Below are 13,405 nucleotides of genomic sequence, written 5' to 3' on the forward strand. Positions count from 1 at the left end.
CGCATGCTATTGGCTGTGGCAGCTGTAAAGGATTACGAAATAGTCCAAATTGATGTCAAGACTGCTTTCTTATACGGTAATCTTACAGAAAAGATATATATGCAACAGCCTGAAGGATTCAATGATGATACAAATCGTGTCTGTCTTTTAAATAAAAGTCTGTACGGTCTTCGGCAGGCCCCGCGCCAATGGCACGCAAGATTTGATGATTTTGTAAAAGGATTTGGTTTGAAGCCGACAGAAGCGGATCCATGTGTATACTCTTCAAGAAATGGTGAATTACTGATCGCATTATATGTTGATGATGGTCTCATATTTGGAAAATGCAAAACAGAAATAAATAATTTGTTGGAGGCTATGAGACAAGAATTCCAAATAACTAGCTCAGATGTAACGTGTTATTTAGGCATTGAAATTACACGAAATCGAGAAGAGAAGACAATACATTTGATACAGACCGCTTATGCAAAAGCTATACTCGAAAAATTTGGAATGACCAACTGCAATCTAGTCGCTACTCCTATAGAAGTAGGTACTACACTGAAGATGAACATCAATGAAGATTCTAAAAAGGTACCATTTCGACAACTGATTGGATCTTTAATGTATTTGGCAGTGGCTACACGACCAGACTTGGCGTATTCAGTGGCAATACTCTCAAGATTTCTTGACTCACCCTCTGATGAACATTGGAATACTGGCAAGCGTATATTAAGATATCTAGCAGGCACAACAGATATCGGAATATCATATGGACTTGACAATTTAAACAAACTAACTGCCTATTCAGATGCTGATTGGGCAAATTGCGTCGATACACGAAGGAGTACTAGCGGTGTTGTGGTCATACTTAATGGTGGACCAATTATATGGCTTTCACGAAAGCAAGGAGTCACTGCAACATCGACAACAGATGCTGAATATATAGCAGCACATGAAGCAAGTAAGGAAACAGTATGGGCCAGACGATTACTGAAGGAGATTAATTGTGATCAAGACAGACCAACGACGTTGTATTGTGACAATGCAGCAGCTGAGAGGCTCATCACAAATCCAACATTTCATCGCAGGACAAAACATATAGATGTAAAATTCCACTATACACGTGGACTAATTAGAAACGGAACAATCGATGTCAAGCATGTAAGCAGCAATCAACAACTTGCAGATTTATTTACAAAACCGAAACCACGAGTTCCTTTTGAGGAAAATCGTAAGTCACTTGGAGTATATTTCACAAAATTCTCGGCGAGTGGGAGTGTTGAATATAGCGCCTCTTATGTTGTGTAACGTTTCTATGTTAGATATTTCATTTTTTAATGTTTGATTGTTCCTATTACTTACTTACTTTGCTTTATACTCTATGGTTTATATTCTATGGTAACGAACAGACCTTTACTACTACACTGAGTGTATTCAGATGGAGACAGTGTCGTAGTCGTTGTATTCACATATTTCTTTGTACTGTATTCTGAGTTCTCTATAATTATACGTATAGTTTTGATACAACGAATTCTCTAAATCTTATTTAAGAACCTCTACAAAATTTCTGCGCAACATAGAAGTTGTTAGTAAATGTCTATAGTTTAAAACGAAATTATACTCAATGCAAAAAGCATTGTTTATCTATTATTTATTTAACAATACATTTTTAAATCATTTTTTAAACTACCAAGCGTATCATCGAAAAATATAAAAAAAATATATTCATAAATTAATACGTTGAGAATGGCGAATAAGAGTCAATCTAAATCTGATAATATATTCTAATATTCTATATTGCGAAGAATATTAGAATATATTATCAGATTTAGATTGACTCTTATTCGCCATTCTCAACGTATTAATTATTGTTTATAAAAAGAGTCCTTTATTTCTTCAATTATTTATATTCATAAACTTTGAACCTTACTACATGTTACAAAAAATTTTGAAAGTCGTGTTTTGCTTCTTACTCGAGAAAATGATTTTTGAAATTTTTCCGACCCGGCAAACTGTGCAGCCCGCGCGCGTCGGTAGCGTATTAGCATTGCACGCGATACCACGGTCGCGCAGCACGTTCAGCCGGTGACTATACCCCGGTATAAGAAGAAATGTGTTATTTATAAATAAGAATCAATTACTCGATGAGTAGGTTACATTCTGAAAACCATTTGAAAAAAACTGTTGCAACTTTTTAATTGAAACTGACTGTAATATATAATATAATCTGGAGACACGGTAGTGTCTCGGCGCTAAGCCAAGCGCGCGACACTGCCGTGCCTCCTTTACGCGAAACGGAGAAATTTCGGGGTCGAGATGATCAGATCTCAGTAACGGCTGAACCGATCAAGTTCTACATACGAGGAAGAAAGTGTCTAAGTGTTTGCCTTCGAGGAAGTAAGTGTCAAGGTGTTCGCCGTCGAGGAAATTGGTTTGTTTGTAAGAAACGTCGTCGTCGTCGTAGTCATTGTCGTCATTGTTGCCAGCTACGGAGTGAGAAAATGCATTCTGGAATTTTTGGCGCAAGAGATAAATGTGGTCGCGAGGGGTATCTATAAATCTATAATATCGATCGCTGCGATCTGTACGATCGTTAAAGTCGGATTATTAAGATTGAGGTTGAGAAATCTGTGACATCGATGGCATAGACGAACACGTAAGTGAGGTTAGAATAAATATCAACCGCTGCGATCTGTACGATCGTTAAAGTCAGATAAAGAGTCTCGGCAATAACGTACAAAGGATTGAGGTTAGGAAATTTGTCACATGGATGGCATAGAATAGACGAACATGTAAGTGAGGTTAGATATTTTCTTCTTTATTGCACAGATTCTCTGCTGTAATTCCGCTGTAAGAATACAAATTATTTTCTATGTAATTATTTTCTTTGGTAATTATACAGCTTTTGGTTAGGTTACTTATTTACCGAGACACTACCGTGTCTCCAGATCTGTTATTTATTTGTTTGGTAGATACCTTAATTTGTCTTCTCTATTCCTTATATAATTATAAAAGAATTCATTCTTTTTGTACTTTGTTGATAGGAAAAGTCTGAAAAGAAAAAAGGTACGGATTATAAAGATTCCTCCCCTTTCTTTTCAGGACTTTCCCTTCAATAAATCTGAAGGTAAAATACAGTACAAAGAATCAATTCTTTTATAATAATAAAGATAAAACTTATTTATGCAGTTACTCAAAACATAAAATTATTTGGTTTTAATATTGAAATCCTTAAAACTTTAAATAATTATCTAATAATTGAAATATATTATCATGGATAGTAACTTATTATTGAAGGTGTCAGTTCAAAGTGAACATTCATAAAATGTGTATCCTTTGTTGCATATATACGTAATAATGATTTAACAACACATGTACACTAGTTGTTTATAATAGTAATGTTAAATCATTATTACGTATAATATGCAACAAAAGAATATATACTTTATGTATGTTTACTTTGAACTGGCACCTTCAATAATATATGAATCATTTTTCATGGTAATATGTACCATTTCATTATCTTTCAATAATAAAATGTATTACGTTAAAATAGACAATTTGGTATCAGAATTCTTTTAAAATTAATATTGATCTTTTATGATTTATTTTAAAAAAAACTGTTATATATATATACACACTGTACAGTTAATTCTCTCACCTAGGACACAATATTTGATTCAAGATTTTGGAGTGTAAGTTATAAGTAGTTTTCAATCACGTGTATATTCATATAAGTATACATTTACAAATATTATTCTAATTAATAATTATTATGGTGAAGAAGGATTGTTCTGATAATCAATTTCGTAATAACATTATACCAAAAAAATCTATTACCTACATATAATCAAATACGCCAATAAACGTAATTTTTGAAAAAAATGATTTAAATTATTTAAATTATTTTTATTTTTATATTTAATTTTTAAATTATTTATATATTTTGCAGGTACACAATTTAAAAGTAATTAATCAAAATGGTATTCAATTGGGAGGAGGAAATACCATAAAACGACAATAATATAAAGATAATAGAGAGATCCGAGTACATTGAAAGTTCTTGATGCCAATGCTATAATCTTGGATGTGACTAATACAAAGCTCGTCGACAATAATGTTGTCCTAAATAAAAGTACATTAAATTCTGAAGGTAATATAATGCAACCGACAATTTTGACGTTAGAAAACAAACTGATATATCATTGAAGATGACAGTTCAAAGTGAACATTCATAAAATGTATATCCATTTGTTGCATATATACGTAATAATGATCTAACAACACATGCACACTAGATATTTATAATAGTAATATTAAATCATTATTATTACGTATATATGCTGCAAAAGAATATACACTTTATGTATGTTTACTTTGAAATGGCACCTTCAATAATATATGAGTCATTTTTCATGGTAATATGTATAATAGTATTTTTTATATACATATTCATTTCCATTTCATTATCTTTCAATAATAATACAAAAAACTATTATAGTTTGATATCTCTCACCTAGAACACTATATTTGATTCGAGATTTTGGAGTGTAAGTTAACCAGTTTTCAATCACGTATATTTTCATTAGTATATGTTTACAAATTATTATTCTAATTAATAATTAATATCGTGATAAGGATTGTTCTGATTATACCAAAAAAATTTATTACGTTTATTAGCATATTTGATTATACGTATGTAATATTTTGACATTGGAATAAATACACTAATAAACGTAATAAGTGTTTTGGTATAATGTTATTACGAAATTGATTAACAGAATCGTTCTTCACAATATTAATTATGAATTAGAATAATATTTTGAAAATGTATACTTTATGAAGATATATGTGATTAAAAACTATAACTCACACACATGTGCTTTATCTTGAATCAAATATAGTGTCCTAGAGATCGAAATAACAGCTTTTTCAAAAATGAAACACAAAAGATGAGTATTATTTTCAAAAGAATTCTTATGTGCTCCACAATCTTGAATTAAATATAGTGTTCTAGGTGAGAGATGAAAATAACAGTTTTTTATATTTCAAAGACGAATCACAAAAGATCAGTATTAATTTTAATAGAGTTCTTATACCAAATTGTCTATTTTAACGTAATACATTTTATTACTGAAAGATAATGAAATAGAAATCAATATCTATATAAAAAACCTTGGCATACATAATGAGGTATTCAAGTACATGTTCCAGTTAGACTTAGTCAAATTAGAAAGTTCGGAACTGTTGGGTATTATTGAAGAAAAAGAGAAGGGAACTATTGTTTTTTTTATCTTATTATTTTCTTAAATCTAATGACACGTATCATTTGTACGCCAAGTTAAATTCTAACATTGCACATCCTCCCATCTTTTATTTCACTATCCTGTCATATAATATGGATTTTTCCCATAAAATATATCGTTTAATTAACTAACCTTTAAAAATTCTATCTCTAAAGATCTAAGAGGTACCATCCTTATATACTTATTTAATTCTAATGACATGTATCTTTTGTATGTATATATAAACTTACCTTTTAAAAAAAAAAAGGTAGAAAAAAGCGCTAAGAGTGGGTGCTGCTGGTCAAAAAACCATTTTGGCCAGTGTTAAGTGCTCTCCCTGTGAGAGCCGGTGCTATGCACAAGTTTTTTGTTGTTGTTTATTTCCTTGGATAAATGAGTGGACTGTATCCCGTAGGATGATTAATCCTTTAATGAGTATAATGAATTTCTGGTACAAGGTTCTTTGTTCACAATTTTTCGTACGTTACGCTTCTTCGCCATATACAACACACTACACTGCACGCAACTAGCGAACTGCCAAGTCGGCAAAGAAGATCGCAGTGCTATCGATCCTACACATATCCAGCGCCAAATTTAATATTTAACAAAATCTGTGGTCTTTTTTACTTAAAACTAAAAAATATAAAATATACTCGAACATGCCGCGCGCCTTGATGACCCGTGGTTATCAACAATGCGAATTGTAACTTAACTAAATCGCAACGCTAATACATATTAATGAACTTATAAACTAATATCTGATAATAAACATAGCATCTAAACATTTTCCGCATCGGCCTCGTAATCGTTTATTGGCAGCACGCATAATTTCACAGCTGGCCTTTTATATTCTCCATTGGCGGTCTTAACTATCGCTGTTCTTACTATTCTATCATCGCCCGGCATCACCTCTTGTATTCGCCCAAGGGCCCATTTCAACGGAGGTAAATTTTCCTCTCGACACAAGACCAATTGGCCGACTTTTATCTGCTGGCCAGCATTCGACATCCATTTATTGCGCCGCTGCAGATTAAGTAAATATTCGGAAGACCATTTCTTTCAAAAATCCTGCCTTATTTTCTCCAACATTTGCCATCGGGACAACCGATTAACCTTTGTCTCGGTAATGTCTGGCTCAGGATACGATGTTAATGTGTCACCTATTAAAAAATGACCTGGGAACAAATAACTAACATCATTAGGATCTTCAGATAAGGCAGTCAGTGGACGCGAATTTAATATCGCCTCTATTTGGACCACGAGAGTAGACGCCTCGTCGAACGTCATTGCCGCTTCAGTAGTCATCTTGTAAAAGTGATTTTTGAAAGACTTGACCGTGGACTCCCATAAACCTCCAAAATGGGGAGCTCTGAGTGGCATGAAATGCCATTTGATTCCTTCAGGAGATACATGGTCTATAATACTCCTTCTGGATTGCTCTGAATGAAAAATGCTTTTATCCTTCTCTAACGCAGCGTTTGCTCCAATGAAATTAGTACCATTATCAGAATACATATTCGTAGGTTTTCCTCTGCGAGCAATAAACCTTTTAAATGCATTAAGAAACGCATCCGTGGATAAATCTGAAACAACCTCAAAATGAACTGCTTTAACAGTCATACAAACAAAAATTGCTACATAAGCCTTAATACGCTTAGCTCCTCGTCTCCTGCCCTCGCGTATATATATAGGACCGCAAAAATCCACCCCAGTATTCGAAAATGGTTTTGAAAGATTTACCCTACTACTAGGTAAGTCACCCATCATGGGCTCAGTAATGCGCGGTCTATACCTAAAACACTTGACGCATTCGCGTATTAATTTCTTGGTAATACTTCTTCCCTTAATCGGCCAATATGCTCTTCTAACCGCAGCTAGCGTAGCCTCCGCACCCGCGTGATCATGTCTTATGTGCTCATGTAATATAATCAACTTTGTAAATTTCGAGCACTGAGGTAGTACTATCGGATGCTTAGTGCCGTAAGATAAGTCAGCGCGTTTCAACCTGCCACCAACGCACAATATGCCCTCATCATCTACTAGAGGATTCAAATGTCTTAGACTACTGCTAACTGCCTTTGCGCAATGCACTAAGTTCTGACTCAAAAGCCGATAGCTGTTCTGCTTTAATTATGCATTTTGCCGCATATTCCAACTTCTCGGCAGCTAATGGTTGCGTGGCCTTTACACCCTCCGATCTTTTACAAAGTCGAACAAATTTTATGCACGTCGCCGTAACTCGTGTTAACCTCTGCAATGTGGAAAATCTATCCACGAGACTCAATTCTGGATGTTTAGCCGTCAACAGCATGACTGGCTCCATTGATTGCATAGTTTGCATTTCTTTATGATCTTCCCAACTCAATCGAGTGTCGATCTGCGCTTGATCCTTTAGCCATTCAGGCCCGTTCCACCATAACCGCGCGCCTTGCAGTTCTTTAACCCCTGCCGGGTTATCTCTTGTCCCTACGTGATTCCAGGCATCCACCGATGTTAATTCGTGTATCTCTCCCACTCGATGTGCCACGAACACCGGAAGCTTCTTATTGGTGGCCTTGATCCAATGAAGAACAATCGACGCGTCCGTCCAACAATGTATACTATTTATCTTGACATCCAATGATGCTTTAACTTTACTCATCAACTGAGCTAATAGTTGCGCCCCACATAACTCTAATCTTGGGATTGATACTGCCTTGAGAGGTGCTATTCTAGTCTTCGCACATAGTAGATGAACTTGCACCATGCCATTTTTATCCAAACTTCTTACGTAAATGCAAGCTCCGTAGGCCTTTTCGCTGGCATCGCAAAATCCGTGAAGCTGGATCCCTGCTTCCACATCGTCTCCTAGAATATGCCTCTGCACCGAAAAGTTTTTTAAGGACTGCATATCTGATATATAATTGAGCCACTTCGTATGAATATCTGTGGGCACGCATTCTAATTGTAATTTTCAGACTTCCTGTATCCACAACTTGGCCACCAAAATTATAGGTGCCAGCAGACCGAGCGGGTCAAATATCTGCGATATATTTGACAACATCATCCTTTTGGTACAAATCACGGAGCCGGCCGCCTTGATCGAATATTGAAATATGTCTTTCAGACGATGCCATTTAATGCCCAACGTTTTGGCAGAATGCTCTTTATTCAATTCTAAAATGATGTCCTCGCTTACACTACCTGGAATGTCTCTGATTAAATCCGAATTGTTGGAAGCCCATTTTCGGAGAACGAATCCTCCTTCTCGCAATAATGCTGCCACTTGGTTCCGAATTAAGAGCGCCTCTTCCTTTGTATTTGCGCCTGTCAACAAGTCGTCCATATAAAAATCCCTTCGCGCGATTGTCGATCCTAGCGGATATTGATTTTCTCTTAGCTCAGCCAATTGATGAATGACTTTCGTGGCTAAAAACGAAGCCGGGGCAGTTCCGTATGTAAGAGTTAGCAACTCATACGTCTTAATTTCTTCCATTGCGCTGTCTCGCCACACAATGCGCTGCAACGCTGTTTGATTTTCGTTGACGAGTATTTGACGGTACATTTTTGCTATGTCCGCCGTTATAGCATACTTGAAAGTTTGGAATCTCATTAGTCTTGAGGAGATATCCTCCTGCAAGACAGGACCCGTCATTAGTGCGTCATTCAGCGACACTCCTTCAGATCCTCTGCTTGACGCATCGAAGACCACTCTTAATTTTGTGGTCGTGCTCTCCTCTTTGATTACGCAATGATGCGGTAAATAAAACTGCGGCTGCTGATCTCAACGCATGCTGTGCCGTTGGATCTCCTTCATGTGATTCAGCTCGATGTATTCGTGAATGAACTTCGAGTATTCTTCTTTTAAACTTGGCTGCTTCTCAAATCTTCTCTCCAAGTTTTTAAATCGCCGGATAGCGATATCACGTGAATCTCCCAGTTTTCGTAGACGCTCGTCCTTTGTTGGTAAAGAGACGATAAATCGCCCTTCATCATTTCTTCTGTATGTTTTAATAAATTGCTCTTCGCAAACACGCTCTTCTGGTGAACGAGTATCTTTACGTTCATTGCTTTCCAATTGCCAAAATCGCTTAAGACTTAAATTCAACTGTTCGTTGGTTACCAAATTACATGTTGTTCCATTCTGCTTGCTATCAGGAGTCAGCAGATTACCAGACACCACCCAGCCAAATAGGGTTTTTTGCCATGTCGGTTGCGCCGGAGCTAACTTAATTCTTCCGATGCACAACAATTCTAGAAATATTTCTGCCCCTAATAGCATGTCAACTTTTGAAGCCTTGTGAAATTCGGGGTCAGCCAATTCAATCCCCTTCGGAATTTGCACTTCGTTCATTTGAATTGAGTTTGTGGGTAAAGCTTGAGTAATATTCTTCACCACCAGAAAGTTCAGATTCACTTGAAAATTATTAATCCTTGAGGATATCGATATTCGAGCTGCTTTTCTCGTCTCGGTTGACATTCCTCCTAGTCCGCAGATCGGTATGTTTGTAGAATATTGCCTAAGCGCTAGCTTTCTAGCACAATCATTAGTCACAAAGCAGGACTGTGACCCGCTATCCAGTAATGCTCGACAAAGAACCGCATTACCCTTGATGTCCATAACCTTAACGATTGCAGTCGCCAAAAGTACTTGCTTGTTTATTCTGGTTGCATTTGCATCACTTACTATCGTTGCTACTACCTTTTCTTGAGCATTCGTACTTGACTCGCTTGGGACCGCTACAGAATTCTTTGATGGGGTCTGTTCCCAATGGAGCACCGTGTTGTGTCTCTTCTTGCACTTACGACATGGGCCCAGGGTACACTGCTTGGCCAAATGCGATGTATCCCTCAAGCAATTTAGGCATAACTTTCGAGACCTTGCTTCCTTGACTCTTTCGTTAACCTCTAATTTCAAATATTCATAACACTTATATATGACGTGGCCTTCCTTTAAGCAAAAGGCGCACTTATTATTATCAATAGCCAGATTTACCGCGGCGGCTTTACTGCTACCGCCTTTATCATGGCTTGCTGAAACCGTTGGTCGAATCATTCGACTGGAAGCTTCCAGCGCCTTACTATGCTGAGCGAGGAAGTCAGTTAGCTGCTTAAGCGTTGGCACTTCTCCTTTCTTGACTGTAACCTCCCAGGCTCTACTTGTTTTTTGATCTAGTCGACTGGTTACTAAATAAACTATTAGATCGTCCCAATGTTCGGTGGGCCTCTTCAAGGCTTTTAGCGCCCGTAAATGCTTTAGGACGTCGTCTAATAAACGCCTTATTAACAGATGATTCTCTTTGGGAATAACCGAAATCTCGAATAGCGCCTTGATGTGCTTTTGTATTATCCAACCAGAATCATCGTATCTTTCTTTGAGCATCTCCCATGCCTCGACATAATTTTCGTCCGAAACCTCTAGAGATCCAATGACATCTCGCGCCTCCCCTTTCAAGGCCGATATCAAATATTGCATTTTCTGCACCTCTGGCAATGCTGTGTTGCTATCAATCATGCTTTGGAACATATTCCTGAATGGAATCCATTCTTCGAACGCACCTGAAAACGTAGGAAGATTAACTCGTGGTAATTTTAAATGCTCAGTGGCAACGCTACTTTCTTGTGCGAATGGCGTTCCACCCCTCGAGCCTCGTGTAACCTGCGCTAAATTAGGAGACTGAGCTGTCAACTTTCTCTCGATTAAAGTTTCCAACCCAGCTGCGATAGAGAAATATCTGTCCTCGAATATATTTCTTTCTTCATTGTGATTGTCAACATGCTCCGGTGCGTTCTCAATCTCCTCAATTGCCGCTTGCACCGAACTGAAATTACCCCAAGTTTCTTTGACCTTGTTTAATCTCTGACGCAGCTCTGACACTGACGTTTGTTCGAGATCCACGCCTTCTAAATATGAGCCGAACCTCGTGCATTGAGCCTTTATTTGCGCGCGCCTTCTTTTCCACGATCTGACTTGCTCGTCTGTCGCGCCCGAGCTACCGCCTGCGTTGTCGGTCATCGCGATTCGTACTATTCAATTTACCAAAATGTATTCTTAATGTTTAACCTACAAACGCTTTCGTAACGACAGGATATCTTTATTGCGTGCAATCACGCGCTGACTTATACGCCACCAAATTCACCGATTCGCAATATGCTTACGCGATCACGTTCTCTTTGCCTATTAAGAAGCGAGAAATATTACCACAATGCAAATGGCGTCACTTATAACTATACGTCATACCTTTGTCCGAACGCGTCTTTGCGTCGGCTATATATCCTTGCGTCTTACCAATACTTAATCTCGACTTTAACTGCAGTCGTAATAATGAAATGCGCTATTCGAATGCCTCTTACAATAACGCTGACAAAATGATCCTCTGAATTATTTTTGTCCCTTGTAGTCAAAAATTCCGTTGAACGTTTTGCACGCGAGCCTGTATCCGGCTCGAAGGACCATGTTAAGTGCTCTCCCTGTGAGAGCCGGTGTTATGCACAAGTTTTTTTGTTGTTGTTTATTTCCTTGGATAAATGAGTGGACTGTATCTCGTAGGATGATTAATCCTTTAATGAGTATAATGAATTTCTGGTACAAGGTTCTTTGTTCACAATTTTTCGTACGTTACGCTTCTTCGCCATATACAACACACTACACTGCACGCAACTAGCGAACTGCCAAGTCGGCAAAGAAGATCGCAGTGCTATCGATCCTACACATATCCAGCGCCAAATTTAATATTTAACAAAATCTGTGGTCTTTTTTACTTAAAACTAAAAAATATAAAATATACTCGAACAGCCAGTTTCACCAACGTCAATTACTTAATCGACTGTGAAACTGACCAATCACATTTGCTGTTTAGTAGAACCATCTTTAAAAACCTACGTGATATTATCCTTATTTACTTAATTCTAATGACATGTATCATTTGTATAAAAGATTTGATATCAATAGTCGGCGCCAAGTTATTCTACCTTATTACTTACTTAATTTTAATGACATTTGTCATTTTTATACAAGATTTGATATCAACAGTCGGCGCCAAGTTAAATTCTACCAAATTAAAAAGTAAAACACAAGTGGTACCTTTAATCTTTAAGAACCCATATAGTACTATTATTTAAATTCCACTAAATTAAAAAGTAAAACCTAAAAGGAATTATCTTTATCTTCATACAATGAAACCTAAGTACATGCCTTTGTATTCTTATTAAAAGATCTTCCTATTCGAAACCAAGTGATTTAATTCTTCTTTAAAAAAATTATATCACAATTAAGTTTTAAAAACAAAATGAAAAAGTTTATTTAAATAGAAAAATTTTTTATGTAAAAACACTTCGCGCTGCTAGAGCGAATAAGAAAAACAATGAAAAGTATCTAAAAGCTGTAATAATTAATACAAATATATGTAAGGGTAATGATAATTTAAAAATTATAGTAAACATTTTCTAATTGCTACATTTAATAAATACAGCTTACTTTTCTCTTTTTATGTATTTCACTCGCATATACTGTCCGCGAATATACATACCGATTGCATATTTTAACTCTCGTAGTTTCTAATCTCTTTTATACAAAATGTTACATCCATATATAATTTTATTATGACGTTATTATATTGTGATTGAGATACAATTCACTCGCACATACATATACACGAATATATACACACTAAATACTTTAATTCTCGTGAAAATGTTTCTTATCTTTATTATTGTATTTTAAACATAAATAGAAATTAAAAAGACAAATTAAGAGTCAAACATTAAAAATTTCTTTAATCACATAGTAAAAAGATAAAATAAATTAATATAAATTAACATGAAAAACAAGACTAAATACGAAGATATAAAAATATATACATAAATATGAAAAAACAAGAACGAACTTAATACAAAAATAAAAAAAGGCTTAATCAAACTTTACGTGTTTCGACTCATGGATTGAGTTTTCTTCAGAAGTAACCAAACGAAAAAACATCGTATAGATAAATCATTGGTGAAATAATGATGCATCCGACATCAAGGTAAGGAATTTATTATAAGCGATTGGTAGATCGATAATAAATCTATAAAAGAATTAAAACATTAACTTTATATGAACAATAGGATTAATTATATATAAATGATTGACAAGAACTACAATATATAAGTTTCCAAAC

The 13,405-nt window shown here is 36.0% G+C and overlaps 2 protein-coding genes across 2 annotated transcripts; both read right to left on the bottom strand.

Annotated features, from left to right (window-relative positions):
* Positions 1–6,044: 6,044 nt before the first annotated feature.
* LOC108776070 (uncharacterized) lies at positions 6,045–8,157 on the bottom strand. Its single transcript, XM_018542578.1, has 3 exons — positions 7,411–8,157; positions 6,381–7,364; positions 6,045–6,290 (listed from the first exon to the last, which is right to left on the bottom strand). Exons 1-3 carry the CDS (start codon positions 8,155–8,157, stop codon positions 6,045–6,047), a joined length of 1,977 nt encoding a protein of 658 aa, XP_018398080.1.
* An 873-nt stretch (positions 8,158–9,030) lies between these two features.
* On the bottom strand, positions 9,031–11,262 carry LOC108776071 (uncharacterized). Its single transcript, XM_018542579.1, has one exon. It carries the CDS (start codon positions 11,260–11,262, stop codon positions 9,031–9,033), a length of 2,232 nt encoding a protein of 743 aa, XP_018398081.1.
* Positions 11,263–13,405: the final 2,143 nt, after the last annotated feature.

This window comes from Cyphomyrmex costatus, unplaced genomic scaffold (genome assembly GCF_001594065.2).
Source record: "Cyphomyrmex costatus isolate MS0001 unplaced genomic scaffold, Ccosl1.0 scaffold336, whole genome shotgun sequence".
NCBI lineage: Eukaryota > Metazoa > Arthropoda > Insecta > Hymenoptera > Formicidae > Cyphomyrmex > Cyphomyrmex costatus.

Excerpts from the sequence above, each read along its gene's own strand:
- LOC108776070 (XM_018542578.1), bottom strand. The coding sequence starts at position 8,157 with ATGCAGTCCTTAAAAAACTTTTCGGTGCAGAGGCATATTCTAGGAGAC. Across the intron at positions 7,365-7,410 it reads CCGAGAAGTTGGAATATGCG|AACTTAGTGCATTGCGCAAA; the intron begins GCAAAATGCATA and ends CTTTTGAGTCAG. Across the intron at positions 6,291-6,380 it reads CAGACATTACCGAGACAAAG|CGGCGCAATAAATGGATGTC; the intron begins GTTAATCGGTTG and ends CTTAATCTGCAG.
- LOC108776071 (XM_018542579.1), bottom strand. The coding sequence starts at position 11,262 with ATGACCGACAACGCAGGCGGTAGCTCGGGCGCGACAGACGAGCAAGTC.